The sequence below is a fragment of the Acomys russatus genome, chromosome X (genome assembly GCF_903995435.1).
Source record: "Acomys russatus chromosome X, mAcoRus1.1, whole genome shotgun sequence".
Classification (NCBI taxonomy): Eukaryota; Metazoa; Chordata; class Mammalia; order Rodentia; family Muridae; genus Acomys; species Acomys russatus.
In genome coordinates this window covers 118,667,834-118,693,339 of record NC_067169.1, presented here as the reverse complement: position 1 = coordinate 118,693,339, position 25,506 = coordinate 118,667,834, and the positions used below count along the sequence as shown (strand labels likewise).

The following is a 25,506-nucleotide window of genomic DNA, read 5'->3' as shown; positions in this document are numbered from 1 at the left end:
TACTTTTCTGTCCTTTAGTGTTCCCCAAGTTTTAGGGTTTCTAGTCCCCTAGCATTCCCCAGTCTTCTATTCCCTAAGTATCTCTGAGATCCGTTCTCCTAGTACTGTCAGGTTTTCTAGCAATTGTGTGCAACCTAGTGCTCCTTAGTCCCTTCGTGCAGTCTTGTCTCCTAACACCCAGTTCATAGTCTCCTAGGATCTGCCCGAATCCCAGTACTTCCCACACTCATAGCACTGCCCAGTCTTCCAGAGCTCCTCTGTCTCTTTGGACTTCAATGTCTCTTAGCACTCCACAGTCTCCTAATAGTGCCCAGTCTTCTGCTGCATCTCACTCTCCTAGTGTTCCCCAATCTACTAATATTTGCCGTGGCTAGTGAACTCTATCTTCTACTATCTCCTCCTTATCCCTAGCCTGCAAACATTGCAAAGACCATTATCCCTCTCCTGTCTCTTTGCACACTCCACTCTCCATGGTCTTGGCTCCAACCTATCCCTGGATCCCCAGTTTTCCTAGTTTCCGAAGATGTGTAGTCTTGTAGAACACCACTGTATCCTCTCACTCCGCATGTTCTAGCATTTGTCCAACTCCAAGCATTTCAGTCTCTGGTCACTGCTCAGTTGACTAGTGGAATTGGGTTTCCCATTTTCCAAGCACTCTTCCGTGTACTAGCACTCATGTGCTCTCTAGTCCTGCCAGTATTTTGTATTGCCCATCTTCAAGCACTCTCCAGTCTCCGAGGGCTCACCACTCATCTAGTCCCCATTGTTTTACAGACTCTCCCCCCAAACCAGTCTCCAATTGTTTTCTTTTCTCCTAGCACTCCAGCCTCTTAATGAGCTCTAATCTACAACTGCCTTTCAGTCTAATACTTGATTGGCTGACAGCCCCTGTAGCCTCAAAGTTGTCCCTAGCCACCTGATATTCCCTAGGATCCACATCATCCTGTCTCCCAATGTTCCACTGCATCCTGGCACTTCTCTCTTTGTAGTATTGCCTGTCTCTAGTCTTCCCAACAGTTAGGGCCCTTAGGACCACAGTATTTCATAATCTCCTAGCACTAGGCTGTCATCAGCCATGCCTCTTGCTCCTAGAACTTCCCTATCTCTGAGTGCTACAAGTGTTCCAGCGCTCCTCTGTCTCTGAGTGCTCCCCTGTGTCCAAGCACTGCACTGTATCCCAGCACTCCCTGTCTCTGAGTGCTCCTATGTCTCTCAGAACTCCCTGTCTCTGCGTGCTCCTATGTCTCCCAGCACTCCCTGTCTCTGAGTGCTCCTATGTCTCCCAGCACTCCCTGTCTCTGAGTGCTCCTATGTCTCTCAGCACTCCCTGTCTCTGAGTGCTCCTATGTCTCTCAGCACTCCCTGTCTCTGAGTGCTCCTATGTCTCTCAGCACTCCCTGTCTCTGAGTGCTCCTATGTCTCTCAGCACTCCCTGTCTCTGAGTGCTCCTATGTCTCTCAGCACTCCCTGTCTCTGAGTGCTCCTATGTCTCTCAGCACTCCCTGTCTCTGAGTGCTCCTATGTCTCTCAGCACTCCCTGTCTCCGAGTGCTCCCCTTCTCCTAGCACTCCTGAATGTTCTAAAGCTCCTGTTTTTCCTGCATCCCTCTCTCCTTGTATTTTTCTATCTGGTGGAGTTCTCAGGTGTTCTACAGGTCCTGTGTAACATTTCTTGCTATTCTGGAACTTGTCGTTGTCCCACTGCATCCCATACTCTTGGCAGCATTTCCTAATTCCCCTCAGTCTTACAGCACTACCTAATCTTCAAAAGGTTCCTTGTCGCAGTGTTCCCCAGTTTTCTAGTGTTTTCTGTGTCCTAGTGTTCCATAGTCTTCCATCATCTAGTGTTCTCAGACTTCCCAGTCTCATATTGCTTATTTGTCTTCCAGGGTTCTCCAGTCTCTGACTACTCTCTGGCTTCTTATTGTTTGCCTGTCTCTTAGTGCTCCCCAGTGTCCCAAAGACTCCCAGTTTTTCAATTCCTCAGGTGTCTTCTACTCCTTATCTTCCTACATTCACTTATTTTATAGCTTTTCCCTGTGTGGTCAAGCTCACTCTCCTAAGAATCCCTATTCATCTCCTAGTCCCCTTTCCTCAGCATTTTTCAGGCTACCTATGCTTCCACAATGCTTTGTTCTGGCCTTCCTCTATGTCCTAATGCTTCTCTTTCCTCTATCACACTCCTGTCTTCTGATAATTCACTGTTTTTACTCACCTCCAGTTTCTTTTACTTTTTAACCCCTAATTACAGGGGAGTGAAGAATTTTAGAGCATCCCATTTAATAAGTCACTATTGGTTATAGCTACACTGTTCTTTTTCTTTTCTTTTCTTTTTCTGAGACAGAGTTTCTCTGTGTAGCCTTAGCTGTCCTGGACTTGCTTTGTAGGCCAGGCTGGCCTTGAACTCACAGTGATCGACCTGCCTCTGCCTCCCGAGTTCTGGGATTAAAGGTGTGTGCCATCACCACCAGGCTGCTACACTGCTTTTTACTAAGCAATGTGAACAATGGCCATATTCAAGACACACCTTCCTGGGAAGAAATGGGGGGAGGGTAATAAAAAAAGGATTAAGAATTGCATCTCCAGCTATTATAGTGCTTTGAAGAATACTACTAGCAAAACAGCAGGATGGGAGGACATGATTTTGAAAAACTATACCAAGATAAGGAGATAAATCAGAATATATTAGCTATAAACTATATACATATTTTAATTGGTAAAATTCATTCTAGATTTCCCATTCTGGTGAGCCGGTGTAAGCCTAGAATTGATACCAAAGTATATTCAGGTGAGATTTTTCACAGTATAACCCTTCCAAATAAGTCAGTAATCTTAGAAGACTATTAAAAAAAAACTATTGCATGGTAGATATCAGGATAGCCCAGGATAGTTGACTTGGAAGTGCATTAATATTTGTCCAAAGAAATGAACAAATGTAGAACATGCACTTGACCTTTGTGGCAGATAGGCGCCCTGCTAATGCTGAAGTGATAAACTGTGAGCAATGGTATAGGAGCCACTGATAGTAGTAGCAATTTAAGAAGCTCACTCCAGGGGCTGGCTACCTTGAGAAAGGTCTTGTTTATATTATTATTTCCTATATATAATAATTTCTTTTATTCCATGAGAGCTACCCTTGAGAATGGCTACCACCACACATTGATAATTCCTAATACTATGGCCATATGCCAGACATTTCATTCTTCTTAGAAAACTGTCTTTTTTTTTTTTTTTTTTTTTTTTTTTTTTTTTTTTACCAAAGCTTGCAATCCTCTGTCATTGGCCTCCTTGAAAAAATACTGCAGAAGGTGTTAGGCTCTGCTCACAGCCACATGGCAGGCTCCGTTGGACAACTCACCTTGTGCTTACGCTTGCCCTTAGGGGCTGGTTTTTCCACAGGTGTGGCAGCAGCTTGACGCTTGGGTTTAGAGGCAGTTTCCTTGGGGTCTGTCTTCGCAGGTGTTGCTGAGACTGAGTTTTGGCCTGGTACTCTAGAAAGCAAGTCAAGGTCAATCTTCACCCAGAGGTTTTTTGGATCCTCCTGATCCCGTAGAGGGGACAAAAGCTCAGTTTGCATGGCAGGAGGTGGTGAACAAGCTGTCTCGCCATTGCTGGTGGGTAAGGTGTTGCTGTTGCTGCTGTTCAGGTTGGCATTGGAAGTATCCTTGGATTTAGAAGAGTTACCTCCAGGAGCAATGCAAGGAGGCAGAACTTTGATCTGCAGGGTCTCTTCCTGGTCTGTGTTGGAGTCAGATGTAGAAGAATCTGTCTCAATGAATTCCCGAGACTTTGGCACAATCTTCCCAGGCCCTCTGTACTTCTTTTTCTCAGTGGCCAAAGGAACATGAGGCCTTGGTTCTTTCCTCGGGACTGGTTTGTGGGTAGTAGCTTTGTTTCGGCTTCGCGGTGGCTCATGAAGCTCCATGCTTTCTTTTTCTTTGGGAGTGCTGCTGGTAATATTTGGTTTGGGCCAGGTAAACTCCTCAAAGTTGGTGTTTTTCTCAACTTTTTTGGGCTGTTTCTTCCCAACTGTCCTTTGAGAAACTGTGTCAACTGATGTTGATAATTTATGCTTCAAAGCTTTTGTTTCTGGGGTTTTCTGAGTGGGCCTTGGTCGAGCTTTCTCCCTAATGAGACTGAGGAGAGGCCTTTCTTTGGGTCCAGCCACCGCCTGGCTGGGGTTTGGTTTCACTTTGACCTGGACTTCCACTGGTTGTATTATTGGAGGAGGCAGAGAAATGGTCTCCATGGGTGCCTCATTTTGGCCACAAATAAATGACTTGTTCTGGGATGTGACTTTGTTCAGCCATTTATCTAGCTGCCATTTGTTGGTGGAGGGTGGCTCAGGCTGTAGATTGAGAAACAATAACAAGGATGAATTTCATCTGTGTGGGGACTTTAGAGGGACTTGCTGTATAGTGACTATTTGTTAATAACATCTTGGATGATGTGGTCTGGGAATGTAGGTAGTAGAGTACTTGTCAGCATGCATGAAGCCCTGGGTTCAATTCTGAGAATCACATAAACCAGGTGTGGTTGTGGAGGATCAAATGTTCAAGGATATTTTTAGTTATATATCAAGGTTGAGTTTGAGGATATTTTGAGCTACATAAGGTCTTGTAAACAAATGAAGAAAAAAAACCTGACTACTTTGGATGTTAAGTGACAATACCCACCCACCCACACACACACAAACAAACATTGAGAAATATACTTTCAGTGAAGATTAAACGACTGAAGTGTTTTCCCCTCGTATCTGACTAGATAAAAACCACACAGCTGCAAATAAACCAAAGTTTGCTTTTTTACACCAGTTTCTATTGTTCTTTTGAAGATATTCTCTGCTCTAGCTAGTCAGTAAAGGATTCTTCACGGGGAGATGTTTCAGACTGTAACCAGGGGCTCCTGAGAGAGAACTCTGTTCCCAAAGTCTTTTGCTAAGAATCATTGATCAACCTATCACCAGGAGACAGAGCTAATGGTGTCTGATCCTGAAAAGAAATCTAAGTGCATCTCAAGTGTGCTCAGAAGGAAAAGCTTTCCATCTTCAGAAATACTAGGGTTTACTACATGAAGTGATAATTCTTCGAAAACGCTACTATCTTTGTGTTTTTATTGAAGGATGGAAAAATTGATTCCCTCAAACCACTACACCCTCCTAAATATTTGAGCAATAATCAACTTATGGGGATGTGTGTGTAGACTTTGGCATTCACTATTAAATGATAGAAATGGCATATTTAATTCACATCCTTGATATTCAACTATGATTTTGACAAGTTGAAATAGAAATCCATCATTTTTATTAGAAGGACTCTTCTTCTGAAAGCCACCAAGCATATGGTACCAGTAAATATAGAATGGCAGAATTATTTAAGAAGAATTATGTAGCTGTGATCCCTGCTTTTAGAAGACAAAAGCAGGTAAATATTAAGGAAACTATATTTGCTGCTACTTTTAGCAGTGTAGCTCCAGGGTTAGCAGCTAGCTCTGGCATCTTACTGACCTGGGTTTCAGTCTTGGCTTTACTATTATATATCTGTCAGATCTTGAGGTAGTTTTGGTTTAAATTCTCATAAATGTACATTGTCACCTATAAAATGTTCTATAGTGTAATAGAGTATAGTATTGGGATTTTAGTAAGAAGAAATGAGAAAATGTAAGTGTTCAGGACAGCATTTACTGTTTTCAGCAGCAATAAAATGACTACTGCTTCTATTATTCCTTTCTGGTTATTGAAAAAGAAATATATAAAAAGCTATGATACAAATTTCCTTATTGCACCATATTCAGGCTCAGGTAACCAGAGCATTTATCCTCAATGTATAGGGAATGGGAAGGGAAAAACTAATCCTTTTCTTTCAGAGTTATTGATTTGGTATTCTGTGGTGCTAGGCTAAACATTTCCTAACTTACTATTATCAGGCACACAATGTAAATTGGAGTAAGGAACATGTGACTTTCTGAGTGCTGTTTTACCTTTATGGAATGGCACATTACTCACATCTTCCTTGCTTAGTATCCATTTGTCACTTTAATAACTTTAAAGTGGTGTTAAGGGTTAGCATCTTCAGATCTAGAAGTGCATCTTGACTGGCTTTTGTTGGGTCACTTAAAAATAAGTTGCAAGCTTCATCATTACTATACTAGTTTTATATGGAATGAGGCTTGAGACTCCAAGTAGGTAAGTGACTTCCATAGAAAATCGCTCATAAAGCAAGCAATCTGTACAACTTAGAGTCACACAGAGCGAATCTATATATGTTAGAGTATATAAAAATGTATGTTTCAAAGAAACAATCTTATCAAGTCTCTGGCTACTTTTCTGAAGTGGTTATTGTGCTAAGGTACTTAGAATAATGATACATCTGTCATGCTAGCTTATGCACCAGCTTGACATCTTCACTTACCTCTGGAGTGGCCACTCTAGGAGCCTCATTGGATTCACTGTCAGTGGTGCTGCTTTCGGTGTCTGAATCTGATTCTGAGCTACTATCTGACTCACTGGAGCTGCCAGATCCCCCATTGGCTTGCAGCACAGGTGGAGGCTGTGGTGTGGCCAAGAGTGGGCTGAAAGAAAAATGACATCATTTAATACCTCATCTAGTCTCAGACTAGAAAGAAAGAGCCCAGTTCAACATAAAGACTTATTATTGGTGAGCGGCAGGCAGAGTGCACGTTTTGTCTCTGTTGGATGAGGATCCTGTAGTTTACTCTGCCTGCAGCTCACCAACAAAACATAAGGCTACATGTGTCCAATGTTGAGGTCAATATCAAAGATCTGATGAGAAGCAAGCATCCTGGCCCAGCACTGTTCCTTTTCTTCCAGAAAATGCTACCAAGCTACATATTCCACATGAAACCTTTCAGCAGAGATTTCATACTTTATGAGTACAGCCTAGAAACTGAGACCTAGATGTTATATTGTTCCATTTATTTATTTCAGTTAATTTTCCATTTCTATTGCTATTTTGTAGTCCTCCACCCAAAATTCTTGGAATATAATCCAACGTAGTCATATTTCTAAGAACTGGTAACTTCAATTTTCCTTTTATTGAAGGAAACTGAGGCCTAGGAGCAAGGAGGGACTTTTCTTGACTTCTTACCCATCGTGTCCTAGCTCCTTCAAGGATAATGGCTGCTGTGCACACTACACATTATTCCAAAGGCCTAAGATATGGTCCTCAGTTTCTGTCTTTTGGGTCCAGGAGTAAGGAAATGAGGACATGTACTTCTTTGTGTTCTTCATTATTGTTTTTGTAAATGCTTTGAAATGCTTATCAAGGAGGTGAGAACCCAAGGGAACATCGATCTCCAATAACTGTCTTTGAAATTTGTAAAGCTGACCAAACAAAGTGGCACACCATTTGCTGTTCTGCCTTTACTGGGAATCAGCTCTTCTTTACCAATCCTTTACTGTCTTATGCACTGTACCAAATCAACTTCAGCTGCCCATAGCATCATAGGGAAAAACATTGTTTTTCTGTCATTTTGACCATTGCTTCTGTAGGTTGAGTTTTAATCTGCTTTCTCTTAGGAACTGTGCAAAACAAAATAAAACAACCACACAAACAAGCAAGCAAGCAAGCAAACAAAGAAAATTGTTGAGGAGAGTTCTAATCTCAGTGAATCTCTTCAAACCTTTCCTCCTTTGGAGATCAGTTGAACTGAAAGTAAGTGAAGGGTAAGCTTGGGGCTAGTGCATTTTCCTTATAATACTGAGCCTGGTTCTTCCTTCTGCTTGCTCCACTCTACCCCAGGCTTCTCAAACACTGTAGCAATTTTGTTGGTTTTCCTGCCTAACATTCTTCAAATCTGAGGCAAAAGCTCAAACAAGAAGTCATGCCCTGACTTGGGAGCCACCTAATTCTCTGGTCTCATCTTTAAACCTAAGATAGAGAATTTTCAAGCATTCGTTTGTGCAGAACTCTAGAAGCAGAGATCTTGATTCCTTAAACAGAGCTGTACCCGTTCATGCCCCATCCCATACTCTTAACAGAGTCTCTTCTCCAACACTATGGCTCTCAACACTGGCCGGAAGATTGCCTTCCCTGCTGCTAGGGAAGAACTGAGATCCTTTTAGTGCAGTGCAGGTTTCTCATAAGTCACAATTCAGCACGGAGAACCTTTTGAACCACTTGTAACTTCAATGCCTAAAGTCTGGTCCTTTCGTCTCCTTGGTAGATGTTTTCTTTCATAGAGCCGAGACTGATCATAAATTGCTAGCTGCCAAGTAAATGCTATCCACAAGTATATTCTCTGCCAAATATACCAAGAGATTAGATGAAAGCACAAGACACAGCGGACTGTATCTCTTAGGAAACTCTCTCTCTCTCTCTCTCTCTCTCTCTCTCTCTCTCTCTCTCTGTGTGTGTGTGTGTGTGTGTGTGTGTGTGTGTGTGTGCGTTTCTTACCAAGAAAGAGATGACACCTGTAACTCATATTTCTCTGCACTTCTTTACAGAACACCCTTTAAATGCCAGTAATATCTTCATACATGTGCAAAGTATCCTTCAAATTGAATCAATTGTTTTTTTTATCTTTAGTTACTAAATAGAGATTAAGAGAATATCTCTAAGTGAAACTAATCCAGAGATTAAGCAAATTTGGCTTCAATTTCTTTCAAGTAAAGTCTAAATTATCACTTAACACATTTGTAGTGACAAGAATACTAGGTGGTCGATTCCGGGGTAGAAATTTAATTTGGATCCAAAATTATTGTCTTCCAATAAAAGTCTGGTTCCTAATATTCATTCATATATACATTCATTGTGGCTTCTTGTGAGAATCTGCTAAGCCTAATATTATCACCTGAAAACCATTCTGGATTTATTTTGAGATATTTCTGGATAGTGTTCCCATTTACTGGATTTCTTTTTTAGCAATTTCTGTAAGAAACAGAGCAGCCATTGTGTATATGCCCTTAAGATAAAGTTCACTCACATAATATACATAAAGCACAGCTATTTTACTTGCCAGAATCAACTTACTCCTAAACTAACTCAGAATGAAAGCTTCACAGGTTCAGTGGGAGACTGGTAGGTAAGGAGATAGGAGCTGAAAAGAAAGAAAGAGGGATATAGAAATACAGAGGTAGGATAGAACAAAAGGTAGATTATTAATGTACTTCTCATCTCAAGGCTTTAATTGTTACTCGTGAATAAGGTTATTTTGTAATTCAATGGTATTGAGTTTTGTATAATGATGCAAATCATGGTTGTGTCAAATACTAGTCTAATTTTATCACAAGAATATATATCCTAGGTCTAATAGATAGATATGGCTCTATAGATATATAAGGTAAAATAGTTAAATAAGGGTTTTTAATGCCTCAGAGACCTACAGAATATGGCATGTAAAGATGTTTTTATTATCCTAAAGATTCTTTGACAACAAGACAAGTTAAGTCCTGGCAACACCCAGCCTGCCTCAAAGAAGATGATGAGCATCAAAGAACCTCCTTATGGAGATGACTTCAAATGTGGCAAAGAAGCCACTAGGCAAAATGTCCTCATTTCTGCCACAGACAGAATTCTGCCTAAAAATGGGCAAGTTTAGATCAGGCAGAGTTGATGGCCAAATTCTGGCAAGACAGGGTAAGCAAGTCTTCAATAGTTTCTGTCGAACAAATATGTCTGACAGATATATTGTGCCAGAAGACTGAAGATGATGCTCCAACATTATAGACAGTCTTGGGTGACTGTTCAGGCAGTAAACTGTCTCAGTCATTTTTTCATTTTGGACAGTGCTAACTTGCACTTCTGATTCACTCAGGTAATTAAGTTTTATTCCTTCTCAACTCTCTGATGGGGTTGAAGAACAGAGAGTTTAGTCTCACAATCAAGCTTAGTAGGCTAGGGGTTAAGATGTATTTAGATCAAGATAGATGTTTTAAGTTAATAGAGATGAGGTGTGCTAGATATTGATCTTCATTCAGAAATTTAGACCCAACAAAATAGGAAAGATGTTTACTTCAAGTTTGCCAAATACAAATAGCCAGATCACTATGTATGTAACATTTATATAACTCATGATTGTCTCATGGTTCTTCCTGCTGTATGTAGTTTATTTTATTCATGTGTAATAAAATAAATGTAAATGTTAAAAAAGAAACATAAAAAGACCAAAAAAAAGTGTTCTTTATACAAAGTTATTCTGAGGACAAATGCAGTTTGGTATGCAGATTTTTATAACCTCAAAATTAATGTGTTGAATATGTCATACATAAGTATGCCAGTCAGACTCTTTAATGAAACATAACATTGCTACAGTAATCTTCACAGTATGCTTTACATTAGGTTAATTTAAGGCTGTCATCAATGACAAACTTAAAAAGAACGTTCTAGAAGTTTCTGAATTTCGTAATCATAATTAAGAGATCATGGGCATGGATAGAAACCACTGCACCTAGTCTGAGAAGTAATGGAAACAATATAACTGAGCCTAGGACTCATTTCCTATAGGCCTATTCCCAGGAACAAAAGTAAAACCAAAAGACTGAAATACTGTCTTCAAAAGCAAAACAAATATCATTAGAATAATAATATCAAATTAGGCTCTTATTGTTATCTAGAATCTACTGTGAAACATCCAAGATAGCAAAGCATCACCATATTTCACTTTTAGTTATTTGCTGAAAACTGTTAGCTGATCAGCTAAATTCCCACTTCTACTACATTTATTTTCATATGCCATTAGGTTATTTTTAAAATGTATATTAAAGTGACTGTGAATGAATCAAACCAATGCAATACTTGATTATGCATAGGAGATGAAGGATTGATGCATAATTTATATATCTTCATTCACCAAGGCTGCATTAAAATTATTTCCCACACACCATTTACTCTCATGTTAAACAAGCTACATTTCTAAAACTTGCTAGTGGTTCTAACATGTGATATCAAGATCACTAACATTTAGCATATGAAATCAAGTGCTCCATACCCTGTACTCTATGCCTTAAACCCCAATGGAATATAACTTCTCAAAGGACACATGTTTTGTAACAGTTTCAAAGTAAAGTGTTCAATCTTTTCAAGTATCAGCTTTGCTACTGTGTTCATCAGTGAGTCAGCCTTACTAAATAAAGCAAAGCCTCATTTTAATTCAAATCTCGATCCTTTTTGTCTTTAGGACTGCAGCCCAGACTAGAGGAGGGAACTCAAGGCTTGGGAGAGAGATCTGATCATTCATTGAAAAGAAAATTTTGGAGGCCTTAAAATGGCCCCTTTAGACATGCTTGTCTGTGGGCTAAGGGTCTTGAGAGGACTGAGAAAAATTATAGAATTTAAAAGGTGGTCCATCTACTGCATACAATATTCTAGACATGAATACAACTGTGGTCATATTGACTAATGTCTCCAGGAACAATTGGGATCAATTTGTGACACCATAATTAATGGGCAGATGTAAGAAAAGCAAAGAAACTGGGTAGATCATAGAATGAATGACAGCATTTGAATAATCTGAAGGCCTGTCCTCTGAGAAAGGGAGTGACATGCAGGGTACCCTTCAAGGCCATATGGGTATAGTATCTAGGCAACTAGTCAGGAAGATTTCACTTCAATAATTTTTAAAAGGTTTTCCCGAATGTTTAAGTGAAATGTCCTCTGCATGTCAGTGGCCAAGTAGAAGGATGGTCATGAACAGGGTGAGAGTATGAGTGAAGAGAGCAGTTGGATGCTGTTTAATGTATCTTCCTCAAAGGTTCTAGTCATTTTGGAACTAACGTGTACAAGTCTACGACAATCTGCGCACAACAGCAACTCTTCGGTTGCATAACTCTTGTTAAACTCTGGAGTACTAAAAATGTATTCTGGAAGGGCTATTTTATGACTTAGGCTTTTCATTAATTCAGATTAACAGCTTTCAGAAATCCAAGGAATTTGCATTAGTGCTCTTTGAGTCTGCTCTTAATTTAACTGCAAGTTCCTTTAATAGGAGTAAAGAAAATTTAAGAATTGTCCAGTTTTTTTAATCCAAGTATGTGGACATCAAAAAGATAATTCTGGATTCTACAATAGATAATATCTTTGTAAGCATAAATGAGGAATTTTGACAAGGAAAACCTGGAGATACTGATATTAGCAATAAATGTCCAAGGACAGAGCACTTTCAAAAATCATGAAGCATTAGATAATTTTATGATAGACTTGCATTATATTCTTTCTTTTAGTTGAGACTTGTGCAAATTTTAACATCATGCTTTCCTAATTTTATAAGGATCACTTGTCTTTCTACCAGATAGTTTAGAATAATTTTATATTTGAGTCCATAATCAAGTTGTAAGGAGATCTCTACTTAATGTCACCTCTCTTCACCTCAACTTTTATTTTACAAATTTAGAAAATGAATTTTAGTTTATAAAACTTTGGATTTGAGATCTCCCGGAATACATTTGCTTCACCATGCTACATCACGAGGAGCAGGCCTTCTGAATCCTGGACTTTTGCAGACACAGGAGTGAGAACAAACCACTTTCTATCAATATTAAGACCTTTGACTCTCCCTGTATACCTTCCAGGCTCCCTACCCTGCTCCGTTTGTCCAGTGCAAAGTATAGCAAGAATTGACAACAATTTAGAAGGTAAGAAGAAGCATAATGTATGATACAGATGAAAAGCACAGTTGCTCTGATAGGAATGAATGAAATGGCAAGAGAAAATAGGATAGCACTTAAAGTCAAAATACCTTATACATAAATATTGCAAGCAACCATAATTATGAATATTCTTTGAAAATGCTCTGATACTATTGCTAAGTAGTCGGCTAATGTCCACTCGTGCTCTGTGTTGTTCTGAGGCAGCTTCAAGTCTACAATTCTTTTTCTAACATGCATGTACACAATAATTATCTTGCTAGCTGACCCTTTTGTTTGAAATGAAGTCTGGTCTGCACATATGTACTCATTCATTTTCATGAACCACTTCTGGTACACGTTTAAAGCTGTAAATGACTGAATAGGTCTGTAGTCAACAGAATAATACCTGGCCTCCAATGACATCTGTACCATTATCTTCAGAGCCAGTGAATGTGTTGCCTTGAGTAGTCATAGGGATATTGCATGTATCAATAAATTAAATATCTTGAGATCAAACATTATCTTTGGTTATGTAGATGGGCCTAGTATGATCACACCCATCCGTACAAAAGAAAGAATTCAGAAAAATAGGTAAGGCTGATATAATGTGAGAAGGATTTGGTTTGCTGGCTTTGATGATGGAGGAAGGTCAAGGAATGTGGCAGCCTCTAAAAACTGGGAATCATCCTTAGTTTAGAGCCATCAAGAAAACTGGAGATAGTGAATCATGCCAAAAGCATAAATGAACAGGGAAATATCTCACTTGTAGTCTTCATAAAGGAATGTAGCTCACACCTTGATTTTTGCCTAGTGAGGCTCATGACCATGTCTTAACCTCTACAACTCTGAGGACGAATTTATATTCTGTGAAGTGACTTTCTATGGTAGAAACTACTAATATAAGGTAAGAAATAAAACTAATACAGAACCTAATACAAATAAATAAAATATTGACCAGAGCAGATTATACCTTAATACATTTTTCTATCTTCATGAAATTTTATTTTCCTTCAAAGTCTATAAGTAAGGTCACCCTGAGAAGCATGAGCTAGGAAGCATAGATCAGATTCAGGAAGATGTTTGGAGATTATTGTCACAAAGAAAAGGGCACACCAGCAAAGGTAACTGCAAACAAATCTTTTGAAGCTTTCAGAAGTGAAAATGACTGGCTTCTCATACTATTTTTCTTTTGCCTGCTATTCCTTTTTTAAATTTTTTCCTTTTTTACATATACATTTATATTATTGTACATATATACAATAAACTATGTACAGCAAGAAGAACCACAAAACAATCAGGAATTATATAAATATTATATTCATAGTGTTTTTGGCTATTTGTATTTGGCAGCCTTGAAGAAAACAGTTTCTCATATTTTTGATCCCCACCAGCAGTGTCTATTTCTCCTCACTTACCTGAAGTTGTGTCCTTTCTGAAGAGATAGTAATGAACTATTGTGGTAATGGCTTTTCATACTTTCATTTACTTAACAATCAATTATATCTGAGCTGTGATTATAAAGGACTAGCTAAACAAAGACCCTTGGGATTTTCTTGCCTGGCCTATTCTCAGTCCATTTAAATAACTACACTTACCTTGATAGCTTTATAAATAGTCTATTGTCCCTCAGTAGAAGAATGGATAAAGAAACTGTGGTACATTTACACCATGGAATACTACTCAGCTATTAAAAACAAGGAATTCCCAAAATTTGTGGACAAATGGATGGAACTAGAAATGATCATAATGAGTGAGTCAAACCAGAAGCAGAAAGAGTCAAATGGTATATATTCACTTATATCTGGACATTAGCCCAAGGGGCATGTCCCATGAAAGTCTTTACTTACCAGGAAAATGGGTCAGAGGGGAGGACATCCTATTGGGACTTTAGGTGAGAAAAGCATGGGAGAATGGGGAAATAGAAGGACCCAGATGGTCCTAGAAACCTACAAGAAGAACATTGTGATGGGTGGATCGGGGACCAGAGGGGTCCACTCAAACTATTGCACTAACCAAGGATAATACAAGAAGTAAACATCAAACCCCTGCTCTGATCTAGCTAATGGACAGGACATTCTCCACAGTTATGTGGAAAGTAGGGACTCACTCTGATATGAAACTCTGGTGCCTCATATTTGACCATCTCTCCTTGGTGAGGCCTGGTGGCACTCAGAGAAAGAATAGGAAGGCTACCAAGTTGAGACTTGATAGCCTGTGACCATATAGTGGGGGAGGAGGTCCCCCTTGGTCTTAGACCTAGGGTAGGGGAATAGGGTGAAAGTGGGAAGGAGGGAGGAACAGGAGGATACAAGTGATGGGATAACAATTGTGTTGTAATCTGAATAAATTAATTAAAATTAAAATTAAGTAAAAAAAACACTTTGAAAATGAAAAAAAAAAATAGTCTATTGTTATAACCTGGAAGAGCATGAGCTTGGCTACTAGAGTATCTGATCTGGTTCTGGTAGCAGCTTGAGCATTTTACCATTGTGTTACCTTATGCCAGACACTCAGCAATTAAGTCTCACTTTTCTTATATGTAAATTGGGGATAATACACAACATAGATTAAAAATTTTTAATTTAATTTATTCAGATTGCATCTCATTTGTTAAATCCTCACTCGTATCTTCCCATTCCCTCTCCCTCCCTCTTTCACCCTATTCCCCTAGACCTGTGACAGAAGGGGACCTCCTCCCCTACCATATGATCACAGCCTATCATGTCTCATCCTGGTAGCCTACTTACTCTTCCTCTGAGTGCCACCAGGTCTCCCCACCAAGGGGAAGTGGTCAAATAGGGGGAACCAGAGTTCATGTCAGTCAGTCCTCACTTTCCACACAACTGTGGATAATGTCCTATCCATTGGCTACATCTGAATAGGAGTTCTAGGTTTACTGCAAGCACTGTCCTTGGTTGGTACAGTAGTTTGAACAGAGAACCCCCTGATTCCAGATCTGCCACCCTTGGTGGTCTTCTTGTAGGTTTCTAGGACCCTTTGGATCCTTACATTTCCCCATTCTCCCATAACTCTCTCACCTGAAGTCCCAATAGGAAGTCCCAGCATCTATCGCAATCTCCTGCTAAGTGAAGACTTTCAAAGGACAAGATGCACCACCACACAACAAGGTCATAGGCTCAATCATGTTCATAGCAGCCTTATTCGTAATAGCCAGAACATGGAAACAGCCTAAGTGTCCCTCAGTAGAAGAATGGATAAAGAAACTGTGGTGCATTTACACTATGGAATACTACTCAGCTATTAAAAACAAGGAAATCCTGAAATTTGCAGGCAAATGGATGGAACTAGAAATGATCATACTGAGTGAGTTAACCCAGAAGCAGAAAGACTCAGATGGTATATACTCACTTATAATTGGACACTAGTACAACATAGATTTTTTAAAAGGGGAAAATATAGTTATTTGGGTGATATAATTCTTTTTTTTTATTAATTTATTCTTGTTACATCTCAATGTTTATCCCATCCCTTGTATCCTCACATTCCTCCCCCCCCCCATTTTCCCATTATTCCCCTCCCCTATGACTGTTCCTGAGGGTTAGGGGGAAGGCATCCTATTGGGACTCTAAATGAGAGACGCATGGGAGAATAGCAAAATAAAAGGATCCAGAGGGTCCTAGAAATCTACAAGTAGAACAATATGATAGGCAGATTTGGGCCCAGGGGTCCCGCTCAAACTAAGGCACCAGCCAAGGACAATACAGGTGATATAATTCTTTTAATCAATGTATTTTTAACTTTATTGTGCATGGGAGTTACCTGGAGACTTTATTAGTGTGCCAGATTCTATTTAAAGAAGCTGGAGGCAGGATATGATCTCTGCATTTCTATTGCAATCTTAATGATATCCATACTGCTGGTGGACTTCACGTAGAGTAGCAAGATTAAAATCTACACAGGGATAATCATGAAGTAAGCTATTGGACAAAAAATAAGTTAATGAACTACAAATTTGAAATTAAAGGCTAAAACACAACTTTGATATAATATATGGATTTTTCATAATTATTTTCTTTACCTTTATTAATAACAAATTTGGCTATTCTCTGTCATTTTTTACATATGCTAAACTTTAGGCTTTTATGTTTGGGTGTATGTGTGTGAGTATATGCACGTGTGTGTGAGAAACCCATGCTTGCCCATGTAGAGGCCAGATATCAACAATGGGTGTCCTCTTCCATTGCTCTTTATCACATTTTTAGAGATGTGGGTTTCTCATTGAACCTAAAGCTCACATTTGACTAGCCTGGCTAGCCTGGCAATGGGCTCAAGGCATCTAACTGTCTTTGCCCAAATTCTTGCATAGCTGCCCAAGCAGTAGGCATACCCAGCTTTCTATGTAGCTGCCATAGATCTAAACTCAGCTTCTTCTGCTTGTATACCAAATACTTTACCTACTGAGCCTCTCTTAGCCTGTCTTTGCTTTCCCACCCACCCCCTTTAAGTTTTCTTTAAGCAATTGTTCCTGAAGAGTTCTTATTAGATACCTTCTGATGAGCAGGGACTTCAGGTTGAAACTTTCTAGAGGCCTTTGACTGCACCAATAATTATCCAACTATATAATTATTACCCATTTGATGATGTGCCCTAAGGATTGCTAATGTCATTTAGAATTGAGATGCTTCTCTCTAAACCAAAACTTCCAGACGGTATTGATGACTATTTCTAGGAACTAAATACAATCCATAATGGCACTGCTAGTTGTGGGTACAACTTACTGAATATGTACTATGTATCAGGAATTGGGCTAGTCAAAATTTCCCTGCATCTCTTTTAATGTATGCAAACACTTACCTACCACATCTCTCCCATTTTTCAGCTATGAATACTCATATTCAGCACCCAATAATAACAAGATGAGTAACACTTTAAATAGTTTAGAAACTTAACATTTAGTTTCAAAGAAAAAGAAAATATAAAGATAGTGAATTCTGCCTCATCACAGTACTTAGTGAGATTGCACTGTGGAAGATTCTGGGTAGGCTACCTAGTGTTTGCTAATGTGATATTACATCCTCAAAGCATCGAGATGTGTGTGAAATTTTAATTTGTCTGTGCAACTTGGATTCTACAATGTGTTTTCTGCTACCACACAAAGCTGGTACAATCAGACAACTGATGGGTGGGGGAAAACATGCTTGGGTATCTTTTGCCTTTAAAAATGTTTTTAAGAATGAGAACAAGGAAACAAGCAGATGTGGTCACTGAACCCTAACACCTTCGTCTCCACCAATGTAATGAATGATTGTTTAACAGTTGGTACACATAAGGAACCTAAGGTCATCAGTCCCCAAGAATCTATAACCCATGGTCAAAGCTTCCCATTAATGAATTATATCCATCCCACATCTTAGGTGGAGCAAGTTGTATGCTTTGATTAAGCAATTCTTTTGTGTGTAGGATTCTCACACGCTGTATTTCTAGAACTAGTTTGGAGATAGAGCCAAGCTGCTTGCGAGGAGGGCCCATAGGATTCACATGACAGACGCCATGAGAAAACACAAAGCATGCTGAGACAGTTCAGGTACTCTGGGGACAGATTTGAGATGTCTCAGCACAGCCTTCTGCCTCCTTTGTTACCTCTCAGGCTTAGACTTGCTGCTGCATTGGAAAGTGGGCATTCCTCTTCCACTCTCTAGACTCTCTATCTTCTCAGATGTTTCTCAATGCCAATCTCTTTATCAATGTTGTTTGTCCCGTGCCATGTCTGATCTATACCTGACATATCACAGAACTGAGCTTAGTAGAAGGCAAGCTTCTAAGGCAAGGGGGTTTATAAACTACACACTCTATAAAATGCTTAGCGTGTTTAAGATACCCTAGAGTAAAACAATAAAGACATCATTTCATAGATCTCCGGGAGAACTGTTCCCAGAAGCATTCTGTGCCTGTGGGTAAGCACTTAACCTCCTTACTGTACTATGCCCCTATTCTGTCAGCAGGATATTGTCACCATCAGATAAACAAGCCCAGAATCATTTTTATTAATTATGGAGCACATGATCACTTGATACTTTTCTGGCAATTTTACTCTAATAACCTTGATATTTATGACATAGGATTTCATGGTTACAAGAACACTTGGAAATAGAAAAAGCAGATATCTACCTATTTTATCAATGAAGCTCCAGAGCTTCTTATTCGTGAGGCTGGGACCTAAGGAGTGAGGGTTGCGGGGTGAGGGTGGGGAGATGTTGCTTTCACTTTGCTTTGGGCCTAAAAAATCAATGCTATCTAGAGAAGATGAAAACAATAAGAAGTATACTATACATTGCATTCTTCTAATTATATCAAATGGTAATAGGACGGGGTAACGTGACACAATACATGCCCTTAATCCCAGAACCAAGGAGTCAAAGGCAGGCAAATCTCTGAGTTCTAGGACAGCCTGAGCTCCAAAGTGAGATCCTGGCAAGGCAGCCACATAGCGGCTAACGATAATAAAGCTTTTTAAAAGGTAACAGGGCCTTGAAGTTAATCTCAAATGTTTCTTTTAGTAACCTAATGATATCAATTGCAAAACGTTGTTGTTGAAAATACTGAAGAGCTATACTTCTTTTTGCTGAGGAATATTTTGCTGCAGTTGGTTCAAAGAAACAGACACAACTTCTAAAATAAAAGGCATACAGTGTCTTCACTGAATGTATCTTACTTCCAAATCATGTCTGAAATATAATGAAGGTTTAAGTTAGTGCAAAGATGCAACCTGTAAATCACTATTTTTAGATTCCACAACAGAGCCGGTAGCACAATATGTTCCTGTGAAAAGTGGATATTGCAGAGGAAACTATCAGCTGAGGACCTAGCCTGGGCCACTAGTTCTCAAGAAAGAAACTGTTGAGTGTCCTCCTCTTGATAAAACCACATAAAGATTTTGTAAATACTTAGCCATTTGACTTCCTCACTAGACACTTATTTGGGCTTAGAACTGTTTGTAACTAGTTGCTCTTCTAAAACTACTGCTTAATGGCATGGAAAATCTTTAACCTGTATATTTCTCACTTCATATATGATATTCCTTACATATTTTCATTCTACACTCCCTGATAGACTAAAAGCTGTGCTGGTTTTCTTTCTTGACCTCTGTGACAACATACTGAATCAAGAGCCTCCTTGGTTTTGGAATTGATGATGCTTTCTGTGTAGATTGGTACATTTTTGTCCACTGCATTGTCTGAGGTCTAGCTCCATCACCTTAATAGCAGTTCAATGTCCCTCTTTTCCCAACATACCTCCCATATTTGTCTTCTCTCTCCTCTTAAACTGCTCTTCTCTTTCTGCTTCTAATATTGATGTTGTCTACAGTAACAATTGTTTTTCTCCCTTCTGCTTGACTAAATCATTCTTTATAATCTCTGATCCAAATAGTATTAGGTTTTCACCAGTGACTTTAATTTTCAAAGATATCTCCCACATCTGAGATCTTTTCACTAACGACATCATGGTTGATTGTTTGGTCTCAATTTATTTTGTTTCATTTAGGGTAGCCTGTACATTACTCAATGGCAGGGATTTTGCATATTCAAGGATGCCTGGCATAAGGTCACATATGTAATTTTATATAATGCTTCTAATGGCCTTCTAATGGATGGAAATTTAGAAAAAAATCCAGTTGCCTGATAAAAAACAATATTTAACTTTGAAATTTATAAGGATTGTTGATTGCCAACAAAAAGCAATAGTTCAGCCAGCATACCAAACATCAAAAATTCTGAAGCATAAATTAATTTGATAGAAATAATTAGGTTTGCCTGATGATAGACTTGTAATCTTTCAGTGTGTTGTAAGAAGACTGGTCTATCACGTGCCCAAGTAGTTCTGCTTCAGTTCCATCAACAAAATGCAGCTTACTTAGAAAGATATTTTTTTCATGTAATTGGTATTTATTATAACAGCGTTCAATAGGTTACCAAGTGTACATATGTTCATGAGCATGAGAAATAAATGTAATGCCCCTTTCTGAAAATGAGTGCTGTATGAAAGCACACTGCCCTGAGTTTAATTAAAACACAAATTCCATTATTTTACTTTGTGTGAAATGTGGGCTATTCTCACATTTTGATACCTTAACCAGTCTACATTATACTGAGCCTGATATTAACTGGTTTTCTAGTAGATGGTTTTTCCAGTGCAATAACTAATGTGCTCATGGGGCAAAAAATAGTCAATCAAATTGGGATTATATATGAAGTTGAGTTGAAAAACTTTCACAAAAGACAAGAGTATATCCTTTAGCTCTCATATATTATTAGTTATGAAATTTTCATGTTAACAAAAAGAAAATGTTCCCATCCCATAATCAGTTGGCTTGAACATTCTTCCTAGAATTTACTATAATTCACAAAGTATATTACTAAACAGACATAGAGAAAATCCCAACTGCTTCTGACAGAATTTACTCCTATCTTTTGCCTAAACCCACCTATAACATTTATAATACCAACATCTTGGGCACAAAAGCCCTCTTAGAAAAAAACTGACCATTTTGAAAGGAATTCCTTATACTTGTTACTTTGAGTGACAACAAAAGAAAGAGTAGATCCTTAGTCCCTTAATACAACCTGTCTGAAAACTCTTACCTTCTAGCTAATGCAGTCTCCCTTCTCATCAATGCTAAATTGAATGAGGTCAGCTGCAAAAGAGAAAAAGGGACCACATTTTCCCCAAGCTTGGAGAGCTCATGTGATCATGTACTCAAACCACTTTACCATTAAGAAGAAAAGTCTGTTCAAGGCCATGAGGATTTGAAAGTTAAGTATAGACAGCCTTCTCTCTTTTACAAGTGGAATGAATGTGCTCACAGGTAAATCTAGATCAATAGCCATAGAAATGGCATGCCTGTGCCATCTGTGAGTCCACAAAGCCAATTCCAAACTGACTTAAAAGAAATGTTAAGCAAATAAACATTTCACCAAGATCTAGTAGGAGCTTTGATAAAGACACAGGGGGTATTAGTAATAAGGTGGTTTGTTTTATTATTAAGAGGAATTATAAAATTTAGCAATTCCGAGGAACGAAGAGATTATAATGAAAAGGATTTAAGTAGGCAATTACAAACATCCTTTGAGATTAAGCAAATTGTAATTGTATTTGTTCACGTCATCAGAAAAAAGAAAGAATCTATATGTTCTGAGTAGAGGGCACATAGCCTCTTTATAATGTCAACAGCAAATTAAAATGATACAGGCACTGTACCAGCTAAATCCAACAAGTGCTCGTTTTAGGCTTAGCTTCAGGTGGACTGTAAATTTTCATCCAAAATACGAAAATTATGCTTACTTGCAAACTACACTTTCAGTGTTATGTGAATGCCTATAACCTGAATGTATGGTTATCAAAAATCTTAGTAGGCTTTTCATGAGTCCTACATTGTTTCAGCTTCCTAATGATAAAATTGGGTATACTATTCTGCTAGTTGGAAGCTTAGGCAACAGAATATGAGGCAAATAAATATTTCCCAGAAAGTTCTTGTGCCAAATGTTTATTTTGTCTATAATTACATTTCAACGTGCATGTTAAATCATTCCATCTAAATCCAAGGTGTTTAAATGAAAAAATATGCATGTAAGCATGTGCACGTTGATGTCTGTATACATATATGTGTGTCTATGTGTGTCTGCATGTTTGTATTTGACTGAGCATATATGTGAAGATATATACAGTTATTTCCTAAAAACTCAATGGAGAAGTGAAGTCATTTCAGCATTAGTTTTTGTTTGCTTGATTTTCAATGCTGGGTAGCTCAGGACCTCACGCATACTAGACAAATATATATATATATGTCACTGAACTATATCCTGAGCACCTCATTCAAGCACTAAGGAAATAATATGACTTAGATAAGAAGTAAAAATCTTTTTTTTTTCTCTTGTTTTAGATTATCTTTTTTACTCTTTTCGGCAGTTTTTAATCTTGTCAAGAACAACAAAGTTTCTTTCCTGTCTTCCTCCTGAGTCCCTCTTCACATTCTTCTTACTTCTCCATCACTTTGGAGTATCTTACTTATAAACATCTCAACACTAAATATTGTCCATTGCAATGCCTCTTATTTCTGAATTGCATTATAAGTGATTTGGGAAAGTCTATTTGGAGAATTGCTTCTCCCCTTATGAATTATTAGAATCATCATAAAGGAAGATTTCCCCCTCCAAATCCCTTCTAAATCTTTTTTATGCCAGTAAGAAGATAGTGTTATGAAAAATAATCCAGAAATAAAGGAGTTAAGAGCTTTTAATATCTGTATTTCAAATAGTACTTAGTTAACACCTTTTTAGAATGAATAGGCAGAAAGAGCCTAACCTCCTATAATTTGCATGTTATTAATGTTGTTACAATAGGGCAAGAAAGGGCATGACTTCAACAGCTCCAACTGAAACACAGGAGGTTTTAGCCAATGCTTCTATGCTTATGCTCTTTCTTTAGAGAGTGCATCTTTGATGAGAACTCATTATGCGTTAATTGTGTAGCCAAATTGTACATGGATCTGCAAGAGAAAACCAAAGCAACTTTTGCTCTGTGATTTTACTTTCCCTTAATATGGTGTTTTATACACTGTGGCTTATTCATTTATTGGTCGGATGGTTTTTATGAGTTGTGATTCAACATAGATTCTTCTCTGGTATCATGTTTTATAAAGATATGGGGAATGTAATATAAGTCTGATACAATTATGGTTATGTGCCATGCAAGACAATACTGTAAATACAAGGAGAGTCTGAAAAGCTGCTTAGCAAAATGATTTTAATATACACGGCAGTGTGAAAATGTAAGAGGAATCTATAATGACAACGAAGATTAGCCATTTGCTCTCTAACCTTATTTACAGAAGCAATCAGAGGTATTCAGGTCGAGTTAATGACCCTGTCTCCAATTAATTCAATTGTCTACAAACAACACGGGTACAGTGGCTGTCTCTAAGTCTGTCTCACAGCCTCAGAGGGAATACATAAGACTCCATTAAAAGTGACAATAATAATGCATTTATTACTGAAACACTATTGTATTATAAATAAATTCCTCATGTTAAATTATGCTCCACGCTTTAACAGAAATTCAATTACTGAAATAATAAAAAGACGGTGTATTTGCCAAGTGCTTGGACTATAATTTGGCTGCTTAGTTACCAATGGTTGGCTGTTTTGCAATTTTTTTTTTCTTCATAGACTATTTCTTTTGAACAAATGCCAGACTTTTTCATACAAATTTTATGAACAAGTTGCAAAATGAAATTTTGAGCTTTTGAATCCAATTATGAAAGACATAACTAAATCTATTATTGAAAAAAATTCTAGTAAGCCCTTTCTGCCGTTGTTCAGAGCTGTCTGGTAATTGAGGTAAGCACAGGTGCTGCTCATTATGGACCATTGTGCACCATCTGAATTCTGGGGAACTGTGGAATTCAGATGCTTTAAACTCTGTTTGTATGAATAACAAACAGGCCTGATTCTGCACTTGTTTGTACAAGCTTGTACACAGCTCATTTGGGACATTGAAGACACCTGCTTACCCCATTGGAGCCAAAACTGTATCATTTATGTTCTGGCTATCCTTTTGATGACAGTTTTGCAAAAGCAACATATTTTGTGTTTTCTCTTCATTCCCCCCATGTCTTCTACCGCACAATAAGTCCAACACACTCTTGTCTTCAGTGATAGGGAAATTAGTGGAATAAAGCTACTTTAGGATAACAAACTAATGCTTCTTGTGGAAGGTTGCTTGTGACAGACAAACTGATGTTCTATGGTAGGCTCAGCGTGTGTGTGTGTGTGTGTGTGTGTGTGTGTGTGTGTGTGTGTTCACATGTGTACTTGGTAAGCATAAAATTTCTTTCTTATTCAGGGTTATCACATTTGCCTTTGTAATGTCTAATCCTCATCATTAGAAGGGTCGTTTGGAAACAGAGAACCTCATAGTCATAAAGACCTGCTTCCTGTTTTCAGAATGCAAAAAAAAAAAAATGTTCATCCCAGTAATATTTTAGGCCTGACTCCCATGCCATAGGGCTAGAGCTGGGCCAGTAGCCATAAATTGTGCAGGCTTGTTCAAGGAAGCTGGAGCTTATACTGCTGTTCAGGGAAGTCATATTATCCTGGATATGCAAGCCCTACAATAGCTTTCTAGTGTCCCTACTAACTTTAATTATTCAGTGAGTTTGGGTTTTCTCTGCTTCTATTGAAGTTTTTACCTATTGGCCAGCCAATGCCCAGAAAATATGTGTTGTTCAATTGTAGAGCAAAGTAGGTATTTAGGTTACTCCTACTGCCGATATACTGATGCAATCCTGGGTCTCCTCAACTGCAGCTGCCCTTTCTACAGTGACTGACCATAAGAAGCCAGACTTTCAAATCCTATCATTGTAAAGGCTTACGGTTGAAGTGAGTTTTAATTCAGGAAGTTAATTTAAAGTTGGAGGTGTAGGCAGTAGTAAAATCACCAGAGACACTACAGACACTTTCTAACACTGGGTGTGGCTTAGAAAGCCTTACCAGGCAATCCCACAGTTAACAATAATTCTCCTGATTCAGCTATTCTTTTACTCCAAGGTACCAGAGAAGTCTCACATCAAACAGGAGTAGACAAACCATACCTACCAAAAAATATAATGGACTATTACCCAGTACACTGCTAATTTAACATCTGGTTACGTTGCTGTTTACTTTGTCAATCAGGTAAAAGTTATGGTTTTGATAGCACCTAATAAAGCTAGTAGAAAATGCGTTCAACAAGGTCAGTCCCCGGCATCAGATACTGAGTATGACTAATGGAGTTTGACAGTGCTCCACACAACGTGCATTGGAATCTTACCTTTTCCTTTCTGGTTATCACAGAAAGTGCAAGGCAAAGCTCTGCAGGAATATAAATAATTTGGAAACCCTCATGGACAGTATTCTACTGTGTCTCATT

General features: G+C 38.5%; 1 protein-coding gene across 1 annotated transcript in view; it reads right to left on the bottom strand.

Moving 5' to 3' along the window:
• The window catches only part of Aff2 (ALF transcription elongation factor 2), a 506,796-nt gene that overhangs the window by 32,748 nt on the left and 448,542 nt on the right, over nt 1-25,506 (bottom strand). The window contains exons 9-10 of the mRNA XM_051142388.1: nt 6,410-6,569; nt 3,358-4,347 (exon numbers count right to left, since the gene is read on the bottom strand). Of these exons, the coding sequence (XP_050998345.1) occupies nt 3,358-4,347; nt 6,410-6,569 (1,150 nt within the window). The remainder of the gene's footprint in view (nt 1-3,357; nt 4,348-6,409; nt 6,570-25,506) is intronic.